General features: G+C 47.1%; 1 protein-coding gene across 8 annotated transcripts in view; it reads left to right on the plus strand.

Annotated features, from left to right (window-relative positions):
• gkup (glucuronokinase with putative uridyl pyrophosphorylase) overlaps positions 1 to 19,931 on the plus strand; it is a 68,647-nt gene that overhangs the window by 5,101 nt on the left and 43,615 nt on the right. For all 8 annotated transcript variants that reach the window (XM_085967775.1, XM_085967777.1, XM_085967776.1 and 5 more), the window contains exons 2-9: positions 7,097 to 7,203; positions 8,247 to 8,291; positions 9,515 to 9,668; positions 9,757 to 9,828; positions 11,594 to 11,682; positions 12,644 to 12,800; positions 17,286 to 17,363; positions 19,545 to 19,636. In XM_085967775.1, the coding sequence (XP_085823901.1) occupies positions 7,097 to 7,203; positions 8,247 to 8,291; positions 9,515 to 9,668; positions 9,757 to 9,828; positions 11,594 to 11,682; positions 12,644 to 12,800; positions 17,286 to 17,363; positions 19,545 to 19,636 (794 nt within the window). The remainder of the gene's footprint in view (positions 1 to 7,096; positions 7,204 to 8,246; positions 8,292 to 9,514; positions 9,669 to 9,756; positions 9,829 to 11,593; positions 11,683 to 12,643; positions 12,801 to 17,285; positions 17,364 to 19,544; positions 19,637 to 19,931) is intronic.

Consider the following 19,931-nt stretch of genomic DNA (forward strand, 5'->3'; position numbering starts at 1 on the left):
CCTCCTCCCTCCCTCCCTCTCCCTCTCCTCTCCCTCCCTCTCCCTCCCTCCCTCTCCCTCTCCCTCTCCCTCCTCCTCCCTCCCTCCCTCCCTCCCTCCCTCCCTCCCTCTCCCTCCCTCTCCCTCCCTCTCCCTCCCTCTCCCTCCCTCTCCCCCCCCTCCCTCCCTCCCTCTCCCTCCCTCTCCCTCCCTCTCCCTCCCTCTCCCCTCCCCCCCCCTCCCTCCCCCCCCCTCCCTCCCCCCCCTCCCTCCCCCCCCTCCCTCCCCCCCCTCATCCCTCTCCCTCCCTCCCTCTCCCTTCCCTCTCCCTTCCCTCCTCCTTCCCTCCCTCCCCCTCCCTCCCCCTCCATCCCTCCTTCCCTCCCTCCCCCTCCCTCCTTCCCTCCCTCCCTCCTCTCCTGACACAGTTGACTCCTTGTTAGGGTAAGGTTCAGTGGCATCCAAGTGCCATAGAGTTTTATAGCCCAGAATACCAGCTGGCTCATTGTGTCTTTGCTAGAAAAAAACGTCTTGCATTTATATAGCACCTTTCACAACCTCTGGCGTCCCGAAGCGCTTAAAGTATCTTTGAAGTGTCGTCACTGTAGTAATGAAGCAAGTCATCCTCAGTTCCGAGGGACTGCCTAAGGTATAGTCCCCAAATTGAATGCCACTGCCTTACCTTCCTGTACCTTGCCTGTTATTCATATGTGTTGCCAGGCTATGCCATCACAGCAACAACCTTGCATTTATATAGCGCCTTTAACATAGATATTACCTTCAGCTGTGGCGGCCCTAAGCTCTGGAATTCACTTCCTAAACCTCTCCGCCTCTCTTTCCTCCTTTTTAAGATGCTCCTTAAAACCCACCTCTTTGACCATGCTTTTGGTCACCTGTCTGAGTGTCTCCTTTTGGTCACCTGTCCGAGTATCTCCTTTGGATCAATACCAAGTTTTATCTGATTAGGCTCCTGTGAAGCACCTCGAGATGTTTTACTACATTTAAAGGCGCTATATAAATGCAAGTTGTTATCCCCTATGTCAGTGCTTTTGGAAACTTATCTGTACAGGAAACCCTCTGCAAATATTGACACACTCCCACCAGGGACCCTCAAAATATCAACACTACAGGGGACCCACCTGTCCTAATATCCGAAACATACTCTAAGAACATAAGAAACAGGAGCAGGAGTCGGCCAATCGGCCCCTCGAGCCTGCTCCGCCATTCAATAAGATCATGGCCGATCCAATCTTGGCCTCAACACCACTTTCCCGCTCTCTCCCCACACCCCTTGACTCCCTTGTAGTTCAAATGTCTGTCAATCTCAGCCTTGAATATATTCACTGACTCCGCCTCCACAGCTCTCCGGGGTAGAGAATTCCAAAGATTCACGACCCTCTGAGAAGAAATTCCTCCTCATCTCCGTCTTAAATGGGTGCCCCCTTATTCTGAAACTATGCCCCCTAGTTCTAGATTCCCCCACGAGGGGAAACATCCTCTCAGCATCCACCCTGTCAACCCCTTCAAAATCTTATATGTTTCAATAAGATCACCTCTCATTCTTCTAAACTCCAATGAGTATAGGCCCAACCTGCTCAACCTTTCCTCATAAGACAACCCCTTCATTCCAGGAATCAACCCAGTGAACCTTCTCTGAACTGCCTCCAATGCAAGTATATCCTTCCTTAAATATGGAGACCAAAACTGTACGCAGTACTCCAGGTGTGGTCTCACCAGCGCCCTGTAAACTTACATCAAAACTTCCCTACTTTTATACTCCATACCCCTTGCAATAAAGGCCAACATTCCACTAGCCTTCCTAATTACTTGCTGTACCCACATGCTAAGTTTTTGTGTTTCATGTACTCGGACCCCCCGATCCCTCTGTACTGCAGCATTCTGTAGTCTCACTCCATTTAAATAATAATTTGCTTTTTCATTCTTCCTTCCAAAGTGGATCACCTCACATTTTCCCACAAAGGAGTAGAGTGCTGTCATTGCAACAGAAATAACATGTATTAAGTCAACAAATATAGAAGCATAGTGATGTGATAATGTGTGGAGGTAAATATGGTGAGCTCAGGGACTCCTTGTTACTTTCTGTACACCCGCAGTGGTCCAGGGGCCCATGTTTGAACATTGTGTCTATTGACTGTTGATCTGGAGCATATCCGTGTGATAAGATTCTGGTTCTCGGGGTAACAGAGTGTTCCAGGTCGGTTTCATTCAGCATGTTATTAAGTGTGTTAACAGCTGCCATGTCATGTGCCCACTACAGCAGACAGGCAGGCATGGCATCCCACTGCTGCGCTGCTTACAGAACTAAAACTGTAAGTGCGGGTTTCAGTTAAACTGATAGAATGTCTCACAGGTAATAATCTACACCTGCTCCAGGACTAAATCCAGAAGCAGTTCTATTTAGGGCTGGTCAGGCTCAATCAGTTATACCGTCCAGTCAGGACGAGTAGATGGAGCTGAACTAATATCTCAAAGGTGCAAGGTTCAATAAATACAACTCAAAATCAACTTTGTAACCTTTCATATTTAAAGAAGCTGCATCACCTTTAAGTTTTTTTGTTATTTTCTAACAGACTGTGTGTATCATATTTAATATATTGCAATTTTTGAAAAAAAATCACTACAATGTATCTTTGCTCTAGAAAATATTCCTACTTTTGGTTGATGATGATACAAAAACCATAACCTTGTAAAACTTTTCCTGTCACACCGCGGGAAGAGTGGAGCTACTTGACTGTTGTAATGATTCCCGAAAGAAACTTTCACCAGAAATGGAAAACTTAAAGCTCACAAACATGAATAAAAATAAACTGAAAGGCTGATGCATGTTGTAAAATGATAGCGGAATGCACTGGGGATGTGACGTGCTCATTGCCTCTGTGCTTATGGTCTGTGTGTCAGTTAAACTCCTTGGCCTCGATTTTAACTCGGCTGCGGGCTATTGGCGTGTTCCCCGAATTTCGTGTTTCCCACACGAATCTAAATGGATGTGGGAGATTGATGCAATTTTAACTCAATTGGCCAATTGATTTCCAACGTGTGGGAAGCCTTTGCAAATGGGTTTTTCATGACTGAAAGTCCCCTCCGATGACGTCATCATTGCTGCTGTATTTAAGGTCCACAGCAAGCCTTGCTTCTTCTGCAGACTGCCAAGCTTTCTCCATTTGATGGCACAGGAACCTGCAGGAACAATGGCCAGCGGGAGGCCAAGAGCAGCTCCTAAGTTTGACGAGGCAGCACTACAGGCATTGGTGGATGGGGCTAGGGCCCACAGGGAGGTCCTGTTCCCTTCATCAGGGAGGAAGAGGCCTCCCAGTCAGACCAAGGCTGTGTAGATACAGGTGGCTGGGGAGGTCAACTCCTTGGGGGTCACACGGCGCACCTGGATGCAGTGCAGGAAAAGATTCCATGACCTTCAATGCACTGGAAAAGTAAGTATGAAGTTCCCATCACCCTCAATCTGATCCCCATTGCCTTTCCTCACCAGCACTCAGCTTTAGCAATCTCTTCCTCCACATCCCACTTGACACTGACATCCATGCACCCTTACCCATTCCCTCTCTCTCTATGCTCACATTCACCTAACTATTCGACTATGCAGCCCTCACGCTCCCCATCACTCTGATGCTATGAAAACAACTGACAACACACAGGGAGGGCCCTTGGTCTTGCCATCTCACTCCATCTTTGTCTCCTTCTAAGCATCTATGCTATGGATTCTCTACACTCCTTCATTCTCACTCAAACTCCACTTGTCTCCCTCATTGCAGGAAAAGAGAGTTCACAATAAAAGAGAACGAGCGAGGACAGGAGGAGGGCCACCATCAGTAGCCCACCTCACCCCCTGGGAGGAGGCGGTCCTGGAGATCGTAGGACTGGAGCATGAGGCGCAAGTGGGGGACGGACAGACGGGTGCATCACAGCAAGCTGGTGACAGAATAGTTTTCCATCTCTCTCATTGACATTGCATGAGTTGCTGATAATGATTCTGAAGCTATAACAGATGGACCTATGATCATCTGCAATATGCAATGTGCATGTAACCTTGACCTCACACCTCTAACTCTCCTTCACTCCCCCACAGGACCATAGAGAGCCCCCGTCCCCACTGTCCAGGAGGAAGAGCCTGAGCTTCCAGACTCCTCAGGAATCTGCAACCTCTGAGGGCACAGCGTCAGCAGAATTCAGCGCACCCAGCACCAGCGCAGGCACTCACACCTCGGTGGGACCTTCGGGACATAGAGTAGTGTTGTCACCTGGTGTATCACAGCTCACAAGTGAGCATCAGCAGATTGTGGAGACAGGGACAGCAGTGGAGAGTGCTAGTTGGAGGGCGCAGGACTCTGCCAGCTCGGCTCAGCTGCATGTCGACTCTCTGCCTCTGGGTCCATCCATAAGATCAGCGGGGCTGGAACTCCAGGAACAGATGCAGGAGTCTCTGGCAGGTTTTGTCTCCAGGGTCGATGTGAGTGTGGAGCGAATGGAGGAGTCCATAGCAAACATGAGCAGAGCCTTTGTGGAGTCATTGGTGCGTGAACGCATCACCATGGAAAAGATGGCAACCTCCATGGAGGAGATAAGTCGCCAGGGTATGGAAAACATGGTGAGTGTTCATAATAGAATGACATCTCTTGAGGAGCGATGGGCATCTATTGAACAGAGAAACCAGACCTTCATGGAAGTCCTTCTGAGTAGGACTGCCAGTGCAGATACGGGTCCCCATGGCCCCCTGATGTGCAGCAAGGTGCTCTCAAGCCACTTCCAAGTGCTGGCCCCTTCTGGCCTGTGCAGCTTCAGGTGGGTGAGCAGCAGCCTGGCACTCCTGTTGCTGCTGCTGTTGTTCCTGATTCTGCTGGTGCCGCAGCTAGTGTTCGAGCTCATCTAATGCCCAGAAGGGAAGGAAATAAATGGCTCCCATGCTTCTGGTATATGCCTCCGTTGAGGAAGTGCTGAGTGAAGGTGGCGAGCGGGGTTTCCCAGGAGGTCACACTGGAGATGTGTGTGAGGCTCTAACCTTCCACAGGTGTGGTTAAGCCTGGTAAAAGTTGCCCCAGGCCTGAAACAACAAAGTCCTGCCACCTGCAAATGATGACTGATCAAATCTCCTCTTTACTGGTTGACCTGCAGCTGATAGTCAGCAAGCCAATAGTGTTCACGCCAGGTTTCACAGGCGTGATCCCCACCAGGTGTCTTTTACGTGGGAAAAGGGTTAAAAATGCAAGGGCCTGTTAAAATGGGATTATAAAGGTCAATTATTGCTGATTAAGGGCCTTTAAAGACCAGTCCCGCCTGTTGGAGGCGGGACTGATTCAGGACCATCAGACACGCCTGGGTTAAAATGGCTCGGGGTCGGGAACCAGGCGGGGGGGGGGGGGGGGTCCCGACCCCCAGTTTTTGCGATTTTTAACCCCCCACACGCCTCAAAGCCTGTCTTACGGCTGAGTTAAAATCGACCCCCTTGTGTGTGTCCATTCGCACAACCTAAATAATGGTGAAGATACCAGAGGCCCAGCCCACTTAATGCCCCAACCATGCAGTGCCCTGCGCATGCCACGCCTCACCCACTTAATGGCCCGCCCATGCGGTGCTCTGCCCACTCAACCCCACGTCCACACTACTCTACCCACTCGTTGCCCCACCCACTCAGTGGCCCACCCACATGGTGCTCCCGCCTACTCAATGACGAACCCACTTAAAGTCCCAACCATACAGTGCCCTGCGCATGCGGTGCCTTACCCACTTAATGGCCCACCCACGTGGTGCCCTGCCCACTCAACCCCCGTCCACTCAGATCCTTGTCCACGCTACCCTGCCCACTCTGGCCCATCCACGTGGTGCCCCTGTCCACTCAGTGACACACCCACTCAAAGCCCCGCCCACTCACTTCCCCCCGCCCACTCTACCCTGCCCACTCAATGCCCCAACCATTTTCCTTTGTTCAAGTTTGGCTCAAACCAGTTGTCATTCTTGAAAAATTTTAACAGAACTTTCGGCTTCGGTGGTTCTCCTATCGAGGCTAAGCCTAACCGATAAAGTCATCCTCTCCACGCCCCTCTAATGAGAGCTGAACAACCTCCCTCTTCCACTTGTTTACTTCTGATTCTGCATGTGTTGGAGAGGTGGACTCTCGGACGCAGCATCTGGCTACATTATTTTAAATGCTTCAATGTTGCAATGTCGCCTGTTAAGTAATGTTTTGCCTCTTATATTTCCCTTCCCTGAGGCCAGTAACATTTGTAGCAGTTTACCCATAAATGAGATACAATGCAAACTGATTTTGTGCCAGTAGAGGGCAGATGTAACTCAGTGTGGATAATAAGTCTAAAATAATTACTGAGGCAGAAAGGAATGAAAAGAGGGGGTGTCTTAAATGGGACAAGAGCGAGTGTTTGTTAAATGGGACAAGAGCGAGTGTTTGTTAAATGGGACAAGAGCGAGTGTTTGTTAAATGGGACAAGAGCGAGTGTTTGTTAAATGGAGTAGTCGTACAGTTGCTGATCAGGAAAGAAATCTACGAATCGTGTGGCTAAATCTATAAAACTGTCGTCGCGCAGCTTAGCTGCAATAAACGGGCAAATCAGGTTCCGAGCTGGATCGGGAACAAATCAGAAAGATTGTGTTCTTGCTGTCGGCATTGGTTAGATCCCAAATAAAAGCAGAAAATGCTGGAAACTCTCAGCGGGTCAGGCAGCATCTGTGGAGAGAGAAACCGAGTTAACGCTTCTTGAAAGGTCAGCGACCTGAAACATTTTAACTCTGTTTCTCGCTCACCACAGATGCTGCCTGACCTGCTGAGCATTTTCCAGCCTTTATTTCAGATTTCCAGCATTGAAACGGATTATCTGGTCATTATCACATTGCTGTTTGTGGGACCTTGCTGTGCGCAAATTGGCTGCTGCGTTTCGTACATCGCAACAGTGACTGCACTTCAAAAAGTACTCGATTGGCTGTAAAGCGCTTTGGGACGTCCTGAGGTCGTGAAAGGCGCTATAGAAATGCAAGTTCCTTCTTTTAAAGTACTAATCTCTCATTCCCTGTGTAAATAGTAAACTAGGATCATGTGGTCTGCTCTGCTATTATCTGCATAATTTATTTTCAGAATGAAGCTACAGGCCTCTACTCCCACTTAGAGGGGGTCCCGAAGGCTCTGCTCCCTGGAGTCGGTGGGAAGAAGATCCTGGATTTCTGGTGGGAAGTTGTGAATATGTGAGTACGCTGTCGCTATCCTCCCTGCTCTCACCTGTAAGAGCTGCATTTTTATATAATTACATTTTTAAAATTTGCATCTTACCCAAATAAGCTATCTAGGCCAGGACTAGTAAATGTAGGAGAAGCTTGGAAAGGGAGGGAATGGTGGGAAGGGAAGTCGCGACCAATGTTCCCTCTAATTATATTTTGTGCGCGGTGTCTTTACATTTGCTGCCCGGTCGCGCACGCGCAGCATCTTACAGTGAACAGCTTGTGAGTGGCCTGCGCGTAACCTTCCCAATTGCTGCATGGCCCCGCATGCGTGCAGCTTAGAGGGAACATTGGTTGTGATCATCAGGAAATGTGTGATGAGGAGAGGAGAGCGGTTTCGGCGTTTTCTACTGAAAGCAGTCTTTTACACAGCGAAGAGGGTTGAACAGGAACCCCCAGGTCAGTCAGTCAGTGCTTGACATCAATGCTGTCTGGCAGATTGTTGTTGCAGGCAGATGTACAGGGAGGTTTAGTCAGGTCGTCTTCTTCCACGTTAGCTGTGGATCAGTGAGTAGCACTCTCATCTCTGGGTCAGGAGTTTGTGGGTTCGAGGCTGACACTCCTGGTGCCGTACCGAGGGAGTGCTGCACTATCTGAAGTGCCGTCTTTCAGATGAGACGTTAAACCAAGGCCCCATCTGCTCTCTCAGGTGGGCGTAAAAGATCCCACGGCACTATTTCGAAGAAGAGCAGGGACGTTCTCCTCTGTGTTCTGGCCAATACTTGCCCCACAACCAACAGCACCAAAACAGATTATCTGGTCATTTATGTCATTGCTGTTTGTGGGATCTTGCTGTGTGCAAATTGACTGCTGTGTTTCCTACATTACAACAGTGACTGCACTTCAAAAAGTGATTAATTTGCTGTAAAGTGCTTTGGGCCGTCCTGAGGTGGTAAAAGGTGCTATATAAATGCAAGTCCTTTCTTCCTTCTATCTTTCTATCTACCCCCCCTGTATGAAGTTGATTTGACTTACCAGATATCGTTATGTTTTCTCCGTACTGTTTGTAGGCGCCAGCTCTTCAGTGAAGTCTACCTCGTCACGAATGCAGACAAGTGAGTACATCTCTGATTTGTTGCTGAGACTAGTAGCAAAGTAGCACAAAGTCAATCGAACCAAAGCAAAATACTGCGGATGCTGGAAATCTGAAAAAAAAAAAAAAAAGCTGGAAATACTCAGCAGGTCAGGCAGAATCTGTGGAGAGAGAAACAGAGTTAACGTTTCTGGTCGATGACCTTTCATCAGAACTGGAAGATGTTGGAGATGTAACAGGTTTTAAACAAGTGCCAGGGAAAGGGGGTAAGAAATGAATAAAAGGGAAAGGTCTGTAATCGGGTGGAGGGCAGGGCTAACCACCCTATTGGGCTAATATAAAGATGGTTACGGCCATGGAGGTCTGTCCGACTGTTAATCATCCTGTGAATCTTTCCACGACTTCATACTCTAAGAAAAGAGTGCAAAGGTATAAAAATACAACTAGAGTACAAGTCAGAGGCAGAAGTAAAAGATCCCACTGCACTCGAAGAAGAGCAGGGGAGTTCTCCCCGGTGTCCTGGCCAATATTTATCCCTCAACCAACATCACTAAAAACAGATTATCTGGTCATTATCACGTTGCTGTTTGTGGGAGCTTGCTGTGTGCAAATTGGCTGCTGCATTTCCTACATTACAACAGTAACCACACTTCAAATAGTACTTCATTGGCTGTAAAGCGCTTTGGGACGTCCTGAGGTGGTGAAAGGCGCTATAGAAATGCAAGTCTTTTTTGAGGATTTTTAAATTTTAGCTTGTTGCATTCACGAAAAAGTGAGCTGGGGTGGCCTGGTCTTGTGTGGCATACATGCTCATTGAAACTAACAGGACTAGACAGACTAGATGCAAGAAGGCTCTTCCCGATGGCGGGGGAGTCCAGAACCAGGGGTCACAGTCTAAGGATAAGGGGTAAGCCATTTAGGACTGAGATGAGGAGGAATTTCTTCACCCAGAGAGTGGTGAACCTGTGGAATTCTCTACCACAGAAGGCAGTTGAGGCCAATTCATTAAATATATTCAAGCAGGAGTTAGATATATTTCTTAAGGCTAAGGGGATCAAGGGATATGGGGAGAAAGCAGGGACAGGGTACTGAATTTGGATGATCAGCCATGATCGCATTGAATGGCGGAACATGCTCGAGGGGCTGAATGGCCTACTCCTGCTCCTAGTTTCTATGTGTACGCGATGGAGATGAAATGGGCACCGCTGAGCTAGTTTGGAATTAACTGTTAGCCTTCACCTGCAGGTACAAGTACTACGAGCGATGGGCAACCGCCAATGACTTTCCAGTGGAAAATATTATTAATGATGGTTCGACAACCAGCAAAACGCAACTGGGTGCAGTGGCTGACTTGGAACTGGTGGTCAGGAGCAAGAGGTTCAGTGACAACGTCATGGTGGTACGTGTTGTTTTGTTGCTGACCATTTGTTGACATGCAGGAGATCTTGCGGCACTATCTCGCCTCAGTCTTTATGTTGTATTTCCAGGTTGCTGGAGATATGCTGTGTGAAGATCTGAACTTCGATATAGCTGAAGTCCTCAAGTTCTTTAAGTTTAAGGTCAGTCGGAACCACTAGTTTCTTGTTTTTTCCTCCTGTTTAAATGACCTAATACAGGTTTAAAGTGAAACGCTACTGAGTTAGCATAAAGATAAGGGCTAGAAATCTAGTTTATTTAATCTTGTCCGTGAGGAGCGAAATAAATCACTTGATGGCTCAATGCACAAGATAAAATTACATAGAATTTTACAGCACAGAAAGTTTTTTTTATTCGTTCCTGTGATGTGGGCGTCGCTGGCAAGGCCAGCATTTATTGCCCATCCCTAATTGCCCTTGAGAAGGTGGTGGTGAGCCGCTTTCTTGAACCGCTGCAGTCCGTGTGGTGAAGGTACTCCCACAGTGCTGTTAGGGAGGGAGTTCCTGGATTTTGACCCAGCGACGATGAAGGAACGGCCAATATATTTCCAAGTCAGGATGGTGTGTGACTTGGAGGGGAACTTGTGTGTGGTGGTGCTCCCATGCGCCTGCTGCCCTTGTCCTTCTAGTTCTCGATGATCTGAAGGATGTGGAAGCATTCCAAAACATCTGTGAGCTGTCCAAATTCCACAGCTGTACAGGAGAGACGAGGGGACCACACCGCATGATATAAATGGTCTTCATTTTTGCTCCATATTCATTCCATACACTCTTCCTCAAACAGTCCTAAAACTGACCATGCCTTCTCTCAGTCAAAGAAACACTTCTTTATCCAGAGATACTTATGAAAAATCAATTATACTTTAAAAAAACAAATCTTGTTGGCTTGCTCATCCAGGATAATGGCATGGCAAAGCTCTTAGTGCACAGGAATGTTCCTGATCTTATTCAAGTGGCGTTGAGTCTTTTACGGGGCGGGGAAAGAAGAAGGGGCTACCGTGGGAACAGTTGTGGATCTTCCAGTGATGGGTTAGAGAAAGCCTGCCTACCTGGAGAGTGAGCAAAATATAATTCAGTTGGAGAATCCTACACACTGCTGGCCGCACATAAGACCAGAATCCTCCTTTTCTCCTAAGTAAGGGAAGTGTGTGTCAATGTGGAAACAAGTTAACAGACCCTCTCTGTTGAGTTGTTTTCCCCAAGACCAACGCCCCAATTAGGCAAGCCCCCAATATTCCAGCTGAGCTCCAGGGACCATCGCCAAAGGGTGCGCTAGCCTCCGAATGTATCAACAGCCCAGCATACTCTCCAGGATGGGCCGTGTCAGGAAACTGTACTGTGAAATGTGTATTTTATTGAACTAAAAATCTAAATGTAGCTGCGAGTAAGAAGAAGGAAGGAACGTGCGTTTATATAGCGCTTTTCATGACCTCAGGACGTCCCAACGCATTTTACAGCCAATGAAGTCCTTTCTGAAATGTAGTCACTGTTATAATGTAGGAAACGCACAGCAAGGTCCCAAAAAACAGCAATGTGAAAATGACCAGATAATGTTTTAGTGATGCTGATTGAGGGATAAATATTGGCCAGGACTCCTGGGAGAACTTCCCTGCTCTTCTTCAAAATAGTGCCATGGGATCTTTTACATCCACCTGAGAGAGCAGACAGTTTAACATCTCATCCGAAAGACAGCACCTCTGACAGTGCAGCACTCCCTCAGTGCAGCACTGGAGGGTCAGCCTAGTTTTTGTGCTCAAGTCTTTGGAGTGGGACTTGAACCCACAACCTTCTGACTCGGAGGCAAGAGTGTTACCCACTGAGCCACAGCTGACTCATGAGTGAGGCAAGTAACTTACACTGTGCTTATAAAAGGCTAACGATACCACTGTGTTTCTGTGAGGGCTGACAGAAGGGTGAACTGGCCATTTACTACGAGATGGAAGAAGGAGAGAAGACTGAATCTCGGGGAATAGTAGAGGTGTGCCCCTGTACACACAGGTAGGTTCTCAATTGAAACGGGTCAGTATTTGTGCTGTACAAATTTCTGTCATATGCCATGTCACTCATGGATAGAATCACGGTACGAAAGGAGGCCATTCAGCCCATCGTGCCTGTGCTGGCTCTTTGAAAGAGCTCTCCAATTACTCCTACTCCCCTACTCTTCTCCCATAGTCCAGCAAATTTTCTCCCTTCAAGTATTTATCCAATTCCCTTTTGAAAGTTACCATTGAATCTGCTTCCACCGCCCTTTCAGGCAGCGCATTCCAGATCATAACAACTCGCTGCGTCAAAGAATTTCTCCTCATCTCCCCTCTGGATTTTTTGCCAATTACCTTCAATCTGTGTCCTCTGGTTACCGACCTCCTGCCACTGGAAACAGTTCCTCCTTACTTATTCTATCAAAACCCTTCATGGTTTTGAATGCCTCTATTAAATCACCCCTTAACCTTCTCTGCTCTAAGGAGAACAACCCCAGCTTCTGCAATCTCTCCACATAACTTAAGTCCCTCATCCCAGGTATCATTCTAGTAAATCTCCTCTGCACCCTCTCTAAGGCCTTGACATCCTTCCTAAAGTGTGGTGCCCAGAACTGGACAGATGCAGAGAAAGAACGTACAAATCAGAATGGATCGCTTCAATGTGGAGCTAGTACCAGCATGGAAAAAGTGAGCGAATGGCCTCCTTGTGGGCTGAGATTTCTCAGGAATGTTCTCATCATTAGGAAAGCAATCATCAGAAATCGTCGTGATTCCACTCTGTCTCCTATCTGAGACCTTCTGGTTTTGGAGAAGCTTAAAGATCTAAACCCTTCATAGTATTCCCTGATGAATCTTTAAAACATTTTCTTTTGCTGGTTGAAATCCCCAGTAAGTCCCCGCAGGTTTATTGACATGTACTGGTCTATCTGTGCGTGCTGTCTTGCTAGAAGCAGAATACACTTAAGATTGTCTTCTTTCAGAATCACTAAGTTTTACGAGAAGCCCTCTGCAGACGTCACGGAATCGAGGCTCGCGAGTGTTGTCTTTTACTGTTTCCAAAGCAAGACGCTGCCGACTCTGGGAGAGTATTTGAAGCATCACCCGCTGGTGAAGGATCGAGGGCTTGGGGAGTACATGGTGAGAAAAACTTTGCTCTGGTTAACCGAGAGAAGCTGTCGCTGACGGCTGTCACTTCGGTGTAACTAGGACTAAATGCACGATAAGGGAATAGATCTGCTAAAACTCAAAATTGCATAGAATGTGCAGCATAGAAACAGACCATTCGGCCCAACTGGTCTGTGCCGGTGTTTATGCGCCACACGAGCCTCCTCCCACCCCTCTTCATCCTTCTATTCCTTTCTCCCTCATGCATTTAAGAGGAAGTTAGATAAACACATCAGTGCAATCCATCTCAACTACTCCCTGTGGTAGTGATTTTAATCCCTGATTTTAATGCATTCAGCTGCCAAGACCCTAAGCTCTGGAATTCCCTCCCTAAACCTCTCCGCCTCTCTACCTCTCTTTCCTCCTTTAAAACGCTCCTTAAAACCTACCTCTTTGACCATCTGCCCTAATTTCTCCTTATGTGGCTCGGTGTCAAATTTTGTTTTATAACGCTCCTGTGAAGCGCCTTGGGACGTTTTACTACGTTAAAGGCGCTGTATAAATACAAGTTGTTGTTGTTGTTGAGTTCCACATTCTCACCACTCTCTGGGTAAAGAAGTTTCTCCTGAATTCCCGATTGGATTTATTAGTGATTATCTTATATTTATGGCCTCTAGTTCTGGTCTTCCCCACAAGTGGCAACATCTTCTCTACGTCTACCCTATCGAACCTCTTCATAATTTTAAAGACCTCGATCAGGTCACCCCTCAGCCTTCTCTTTTCTAGAGAAAAGAGCCCCAGCCTGTTCAATCTTGCTGTTGTAACTCGGCAGGTCAAACAGTGTCTGAAAGAGAAGCAGACGTTAACCTTTCAGGTGTGACTCTTCTCTGGAACTGGCTGATGTCGCAGTGGGTAAAGCGTTAAGCTGCACAAATCAGAAAGTTCCTACTTTGATTCCTAGTCTGTCCCGAGTTGGCCGATGTCCTCCTTGGGCAGTAATTGCGCCCTGCAGTTGGCCTTGACATCCCTGTGATTGGGAGGGGAAAAATAAGCCAGGGTTTTCAATTCTGATCGCGATTCAGTGACCCTGATGCAAAGTGAGTGTGTTGAGGGAATGTTGGCTGTGATGTACCCCATGGTTGAGTAGCTCATTGCTCTCACTGCCTGGGCTCACGCGTTAAGACTTACCACTGGGATGAGGTACCTGAGGGCTGCCAAAACCTGTGGGCTGTACCGCGTAGCAAGGTCAGGAGAGGAAGGGAGAAAATTGATGAAGGGAAAGAAAAGTAATTGCCCAACAGACTTCCCATCTTCAGCTGCTCCGTGGAATTCTCCATATCCATTATTTTGGAATCAGATGAAGGTTCTGATGGGGCAATTTTCCCATTACAGGCACTCATTGCAAAATTTCAAGCACTCCCAGAGCAGGGAATAGCAGGATTAGTTGGAGGATAAATCTCTCCCTCCTCTGCCCCAAACAATGTGCTTCAATCCCAACCTCTGCACCAGTGTCACCTGCAATGTTCCCATTAATTTTTTTTTTGGGTGCGCGACCCCTTTAAGGGGCCCATTCACAGTTTTGCGCACGAGTGAAATTTAACTTCGGAAAAGCCAGACCCGGGCTGTGCGGCCGCGCAACTTAAAGGAAACATTGGTCACATTTTCCATTTCTCTACATCAGCCATACTGTGGCCTATCTTAATCGGGGACAAGTTGGTGTCAGTCAGTGCCTAATTATTGACAGTCTTGCGCTGGAGGTCCTATTCCATAAACTTGGCTCGTATTCACTTTGAGTTTAGACGATTAAGGGGGTGATCTAATCGAGATGTTTAAAATGAATCAATAGGGTGGATCCTGAGAAACTATTTCCTCTGGTGGGGGAATCCAGAACAAGGGAGTTTAATATTTTAGGGCTAGGCTGTTCAGGGGCGAAGTCAGGAAGCACTTCTACACACAAGGTAGTGGAAATCTGGAACTCTCTCCCCCAGAAGCTATTGAAAGTTTCAAAGCTGAGATTGATAGGATTTTTGTTAGCTAAGGGTATCAAGGGATATGGGCAGAGGTGGCTAGATGGAACTGAGGCACAGATCAGTCATGATCTAATTGAACAGTGCAACGGGCTCCTGCAGCTGAATGGCCAATTTGCGCACAGCAAGCTCCCACAAACATTGTGATAATGACTAGATAATCTGTTTCAGTGATGTTGGTTGAGGGATCAATATTGGCCAAGACACTGAAGAGATCTCCCCTCTTCTTCTTCCAATGGTGCCATGGGATCTTTTACGACCACCTGAGAGGGCAGACAGGACCTTGGTTCAACGTTTTATCCAAAAGACGACACTTCGACAGTGCAGTGCTCCCTCAGTACTATGACAACAACAACAACTTGCATTTATATTGCGCCTTTAACGTAGTAAAACGTCCCAAGGCGCTGCACAGGCATATTGTAAGACAAAAAATTTGACACCGAGCCATATTAGGATAAATTAGGGCAGGTGACCAGAAGTTTGGTCAAAGAGGTAGGTTTTAAGGACTGTCTTAAAGGAGGAGAGGTTTGTGAGGGAATTCCAGAGCTTAGGGCCTAGGCAACAGAAGGCACGGCCACCAGAGGTTGAGCGATTATAATCAGGGATGCTCAAGAGGGCAGAATTAGAGGAGCGCAGATATCTCGGCGGGGGTTGTGGGGCTGGAGGAATTTGAAAACAAGGATGGGAATTTTGAAATCGAGGCGCTGCTTAACCGGGAGCTGAAATGTCAGTCTGGTCAAGTCTCTGGAGTGGGACTTGAACCCGCGGCCTCTGACTCCGAGGCGAGAGTGCTACCCACTGAGCCACGGCTGACACCAAGAGATTGTATCCCTGTCCTTTTTGTGATGTGAATCCTCACTGAGAGATTTCATTGATAACGTGACAGAAAGCCATTGTTCCCTGTGCTATCCAATATCCTGAATAGTACCAGATTTTCTATTGGGGCAAGATGCAATTGGTTAAGTCAAAATTGGAAGTCCTTTAGGCAGTGACATGTTCATACATCCCAACTCCAATTGTATGGACACATGATCTGCCTACGTCTGTATTTCTGCAAACTCATCGAGGATTTAGTTGGTGAGTGTAATACGATATTAATCCTGTTAGTCAGCACCTCTTTTCTTAGATTGTATGCCGTGTGCCTGTGAGTCTGTACAATGTAATTTCAGATTAATTTTTATATCAGTCACAATGTTTGCTTTTTAACTGTTCCTAGGCCCAGGCTACTTCTCCACTTCTCTTTCCTTTGTTTGTTCATTTTACACCTAGTAAAACTTACATAACCAAAACTTGTGTTTTATATAGCGTCTTTAACGTATTAAAACGTCCCAAGGCGCTTCACAGGAGCGTTATCAACATTTTTTGACACCGAGCCACATAAGGAGATATTAAGACAGATAACCAAAAGCCTGGTCAAAGAGGCAGGTTTTAAGGAGGGGCTTAAAGGAGAAGAGAGAGAGGTGGAGAGGTTTAGGGAGGGAATTCCAGAGCTTAGGGCCCAGGCAGCTGAAGGCACAGCCTCCAATGGTGGCGCGATTAAAATCGGGGATGCTCAAGAATTGGAGGAGCACAGAGAGCTCACAGGCTTGTAGAGCTGGAGGAGGCGACAGAGATAGGGAGGGGTGACTTTAGGGATTCTCCACATGGATGAGATAAGGTAAGTTAAATGGCTTGCCTAACATACGATCTTGTATGTGGACAGTTGTAGACATACTTGTTTATATAAAACATGCTGGACTTGCTTGGTGAACTCGGTCTCATCATTTCAGCTATTGGTGCAATTCTGTCTTATTTTTAGGGGGAGAAGAAGAAAGACCGACATTTCTATAGCGACGTCCCAATTATAGCCAATTACTGTTGTAATGTAGGAAACGCGGCAGCCTATCTGCACACAGCAAGCTCCCACAAACAGCAATGTGATAATGACCAGATAATCTGTTTTTTAGTCATGTTGTTTGAGGGATACATATTGGCCAGGACAACAGGGATAACTCCCCTGCTCTTCTTCAAAATAGTGTCATGAGATGTTTTACATCCAGTTGAGAGGGCAGACGGGGTTTAACGTCTCATCTGAAAGATGACATCTCCTACAGTGTGGCACTCCCTCAGTACTGTCACTGGGAGTGTCAGCCTAGATTTTATGCTGAAGTCTCTGGAGTGGGACGTGAGTCCATGCTCTTCTGACTTAGGGACGGGCGTGCTACTCACTGAGCCCCGGCTGACCAGGTACTTGCCTTGCCTGTTGAGAGAGTCTGCTCTGTGTTGGACTGCTTAGCCCTGACCATGCAGTTCTTGCATCTTTGGAGGAAGCTACATTAAGTTACAGAAGAGGCAGAAACCAATAATTGGGCCATTTTCTTGCGCTATTTTAATGTTTCCTGATTTACTTGGCAAACCACAAAAAGACTGTTCCCATATGATGTGAAACAAGTGTCTCTTTTGACACAGTGATGTTTGAAACCTCATTATTTCCTCTGGTTTTTCTCTTTAGGAGTGGCTCATCAACGAGGCCAAAATCCCAGTGTTTGGAATGAAGCTGCCGACTGGATTCCAGCTAATTGGGCAAGTGGTAAGATTGGACAATAAATGTTGCCTAGGCGTTTACGGTTAAACCATGGATTGTTGGCACTGTATTACATAGAAACATAGAAGATAGGAGCAGGAGTAGGCCATTCGGCCCCTTGAGCCTGTTCCGCCATTTAATGAGATCACGGCTGATCATCCAAATTCAGTACCCGGTCCCTGCTTTCTCCCCATATCCCTTGATCCCTTTAGCCTTAAGAAATATATCTAACTCCTTCTTGAATATATTTAATGAATTGGCCTCAACTGCCTTCTGTGGTAGAGAATTCCACAGGTTCACCACTCTCTGGGTGAAGAAATTCCTCCTCATCTCTGTCCTAAATGGCTTACCCCTTATCCTTAGACTGTGACCCCTGGTTCTGGACTCCCCCGCCATCAGGAACATCCTTCCTGCATCTAGTCTGTCTAGTCCTGTTATAGAATGTTATAATTCTGCCATGGCACAATGTGGTCAGACAGTGATTGAGCCCCACAGTTTCCCCCACACAGTTTCCAACCTTAACCATGGCATCAAAGGTGGAGGTGGAAGGTTGGGAGAAGAGCAGGCACAGAATGGATCTTAGGAAGGAGAGGGGAGGGGAGTTTCGAACTGTTTTCATTCACCCTGGGTAACCCTATGTATTTATCTAATCATCGTAATCCTTGTGCTCAAATCCCTGCATGGCCTCACCCCTCCCTATCCCTGTAACCTCCTCCAGCCCCACAACCCTCCCAGATCTCTGCGCTCCTCCAATTCTGGCCTCTTGTGCGTCCCCAATTTTAATCGCTCCACCATTGGTGGCCGTGCCTTCAGCTGCCTGGGCTCTAAGCCCTGGAATTCCCTCCCTAAACCTCTCCGCCTCTCTTCTGCTTTAAGATGCTTCTTAACACCTACCTCTTTGACTAAGCTTTTGGTCACCTGTCCTAGTATCTCCTTATATGGCTCGGTGTCAAATTTTGTCTGATAACGCTCCCGTGACGTGCCTTGGGATGTTCTGCTACGATATATGAATGCAAGTTGTTGTGCTAAGTTGCTGACAATTCCTGGTACATATCAACTTGCACAGCATTACCTTAACATAAAAAAAGGCAAAATACTGTAGATGCTAGTAATCTGAAATATAAACAGAAAATGCTGGAAATACTCAGCAGGCCAGGCAGTATCTGTGGAGAGAGAAACAGTGTTCAGTTCTGACAAAGGGTCATAGACCTGAACCGTTAACACAGAATGTACAGCACAGAAACAGACCACAAATACAAAAGCAAAATACTACGGATGCTGGAAATCTGAAATAAAAACAGAAAATGCTGGAAATACTCAGCAGGTTAGGCTGACCCCAAGCTTCCGGTCGCCTGTCACTTTAATTCTCCGCTTCACTCCCACTCTGACCTCTCCGTCCTCGGCCTCTTGCATTGTTCCAATGAAGCTCAGCGTAAGCTCGAGGAACAGCACCTCATCTTTCGATCAGGCACTTTACAGTCTTCTGGATTCAACATAGAGTTCAACAATTTCAGACCATAACCTCTGCCCCTATCTTTTTTTTTCCTCTCTCACATGGCAGCTGTTGATGATTCTGCTATTCCCATTTACACATCATCTAGACCCATCTTTTGTTTCTTAACTTGTCCCATTACCATCTCCTTTTGCCTTGCACCATCATCCCTTTTGTCTTTTAATCTCTCCTGCCTTCCACCCTATCACAGACCTTCCCTTTTGTTCTTTCCTCCCCTCCCCCCTTTCCCGGCTCCTACACTTGCTTAAAAACCTGTTCCATCTCCAACTTTTTCCAGTTCTGATGAAGGGTCACCGACCTGAAACATTAACTCTGTTTCTCTCTCCACAGCTGATGCCTGACCCGCTGAGTATTTCCAGCATTTTCTGTTTTTATTACAGAAACGGACCACTCGGCCCAACTGGTCTATGCGGTGTTTCTGCTCCACACAAAGTTCCTCCCACCCCTCTGCTTCTCACCCAATCAGCATATCCTTCTATTCCTTTCTGCCTCATGTGTTTATCCGGCTTCCCCTGAAATGCATCACAGTTGAACCCAAAATTGTGAAAAACCAGGCCTACCAGGTGGAATCGCCACTCGCGTATACTGCCTGTGGGGCAAACTTCACACGCGAGCCGAGCTTTGCCATTTAGTGGCTTGTATTTCTGACCCGCTAACGCTTGGTTTGTTGATAGGATCTCTCCGAATACAAGAAGTGGTTGGCGCGCTACTCTTCAAAACAACATGGTTCTGCTGCCAAATCAATCACCCGTCGTTCCTATGCAAGGTAACGCTGGTTTTAGCATTGCTCATACACCACTGTGCTGGACTTGAATGATAATTTAGATGCTATGAGGCCTGAAAGATTACTTTTATTGTTAACGATTCATTTCTATTGCACACTGCATGGGATTTCCGGCTATGTTTTATTGTCTGTCTGTGTGATCTGATGGCATTCATCAAAGCACAAGCACATGAGACAATAGGAGCAGGAGTCGGCCATATGACCCCTCGAGCCTGCTCCGCCATTCAGTAAGATCATGGCTGATTTTCGACCTCGGCCCGATCCCCGTAATCCCATA

This window comes from Somniosus microcephalus, chromosome 26 (assembly GCF_052327205.1).
Source record: "Somniosus microcephalus isolate GS21.2 chromosome 26, FLI_Smic_1.0, whole genome shotgun sequence".
NCBI classification, from domain to species: Eukaryota; Metazoa; Chordata; class Chondrichthyes; order Squaliformes; family Somniosidae; genus Somniosus; species Somniosus microcephalus.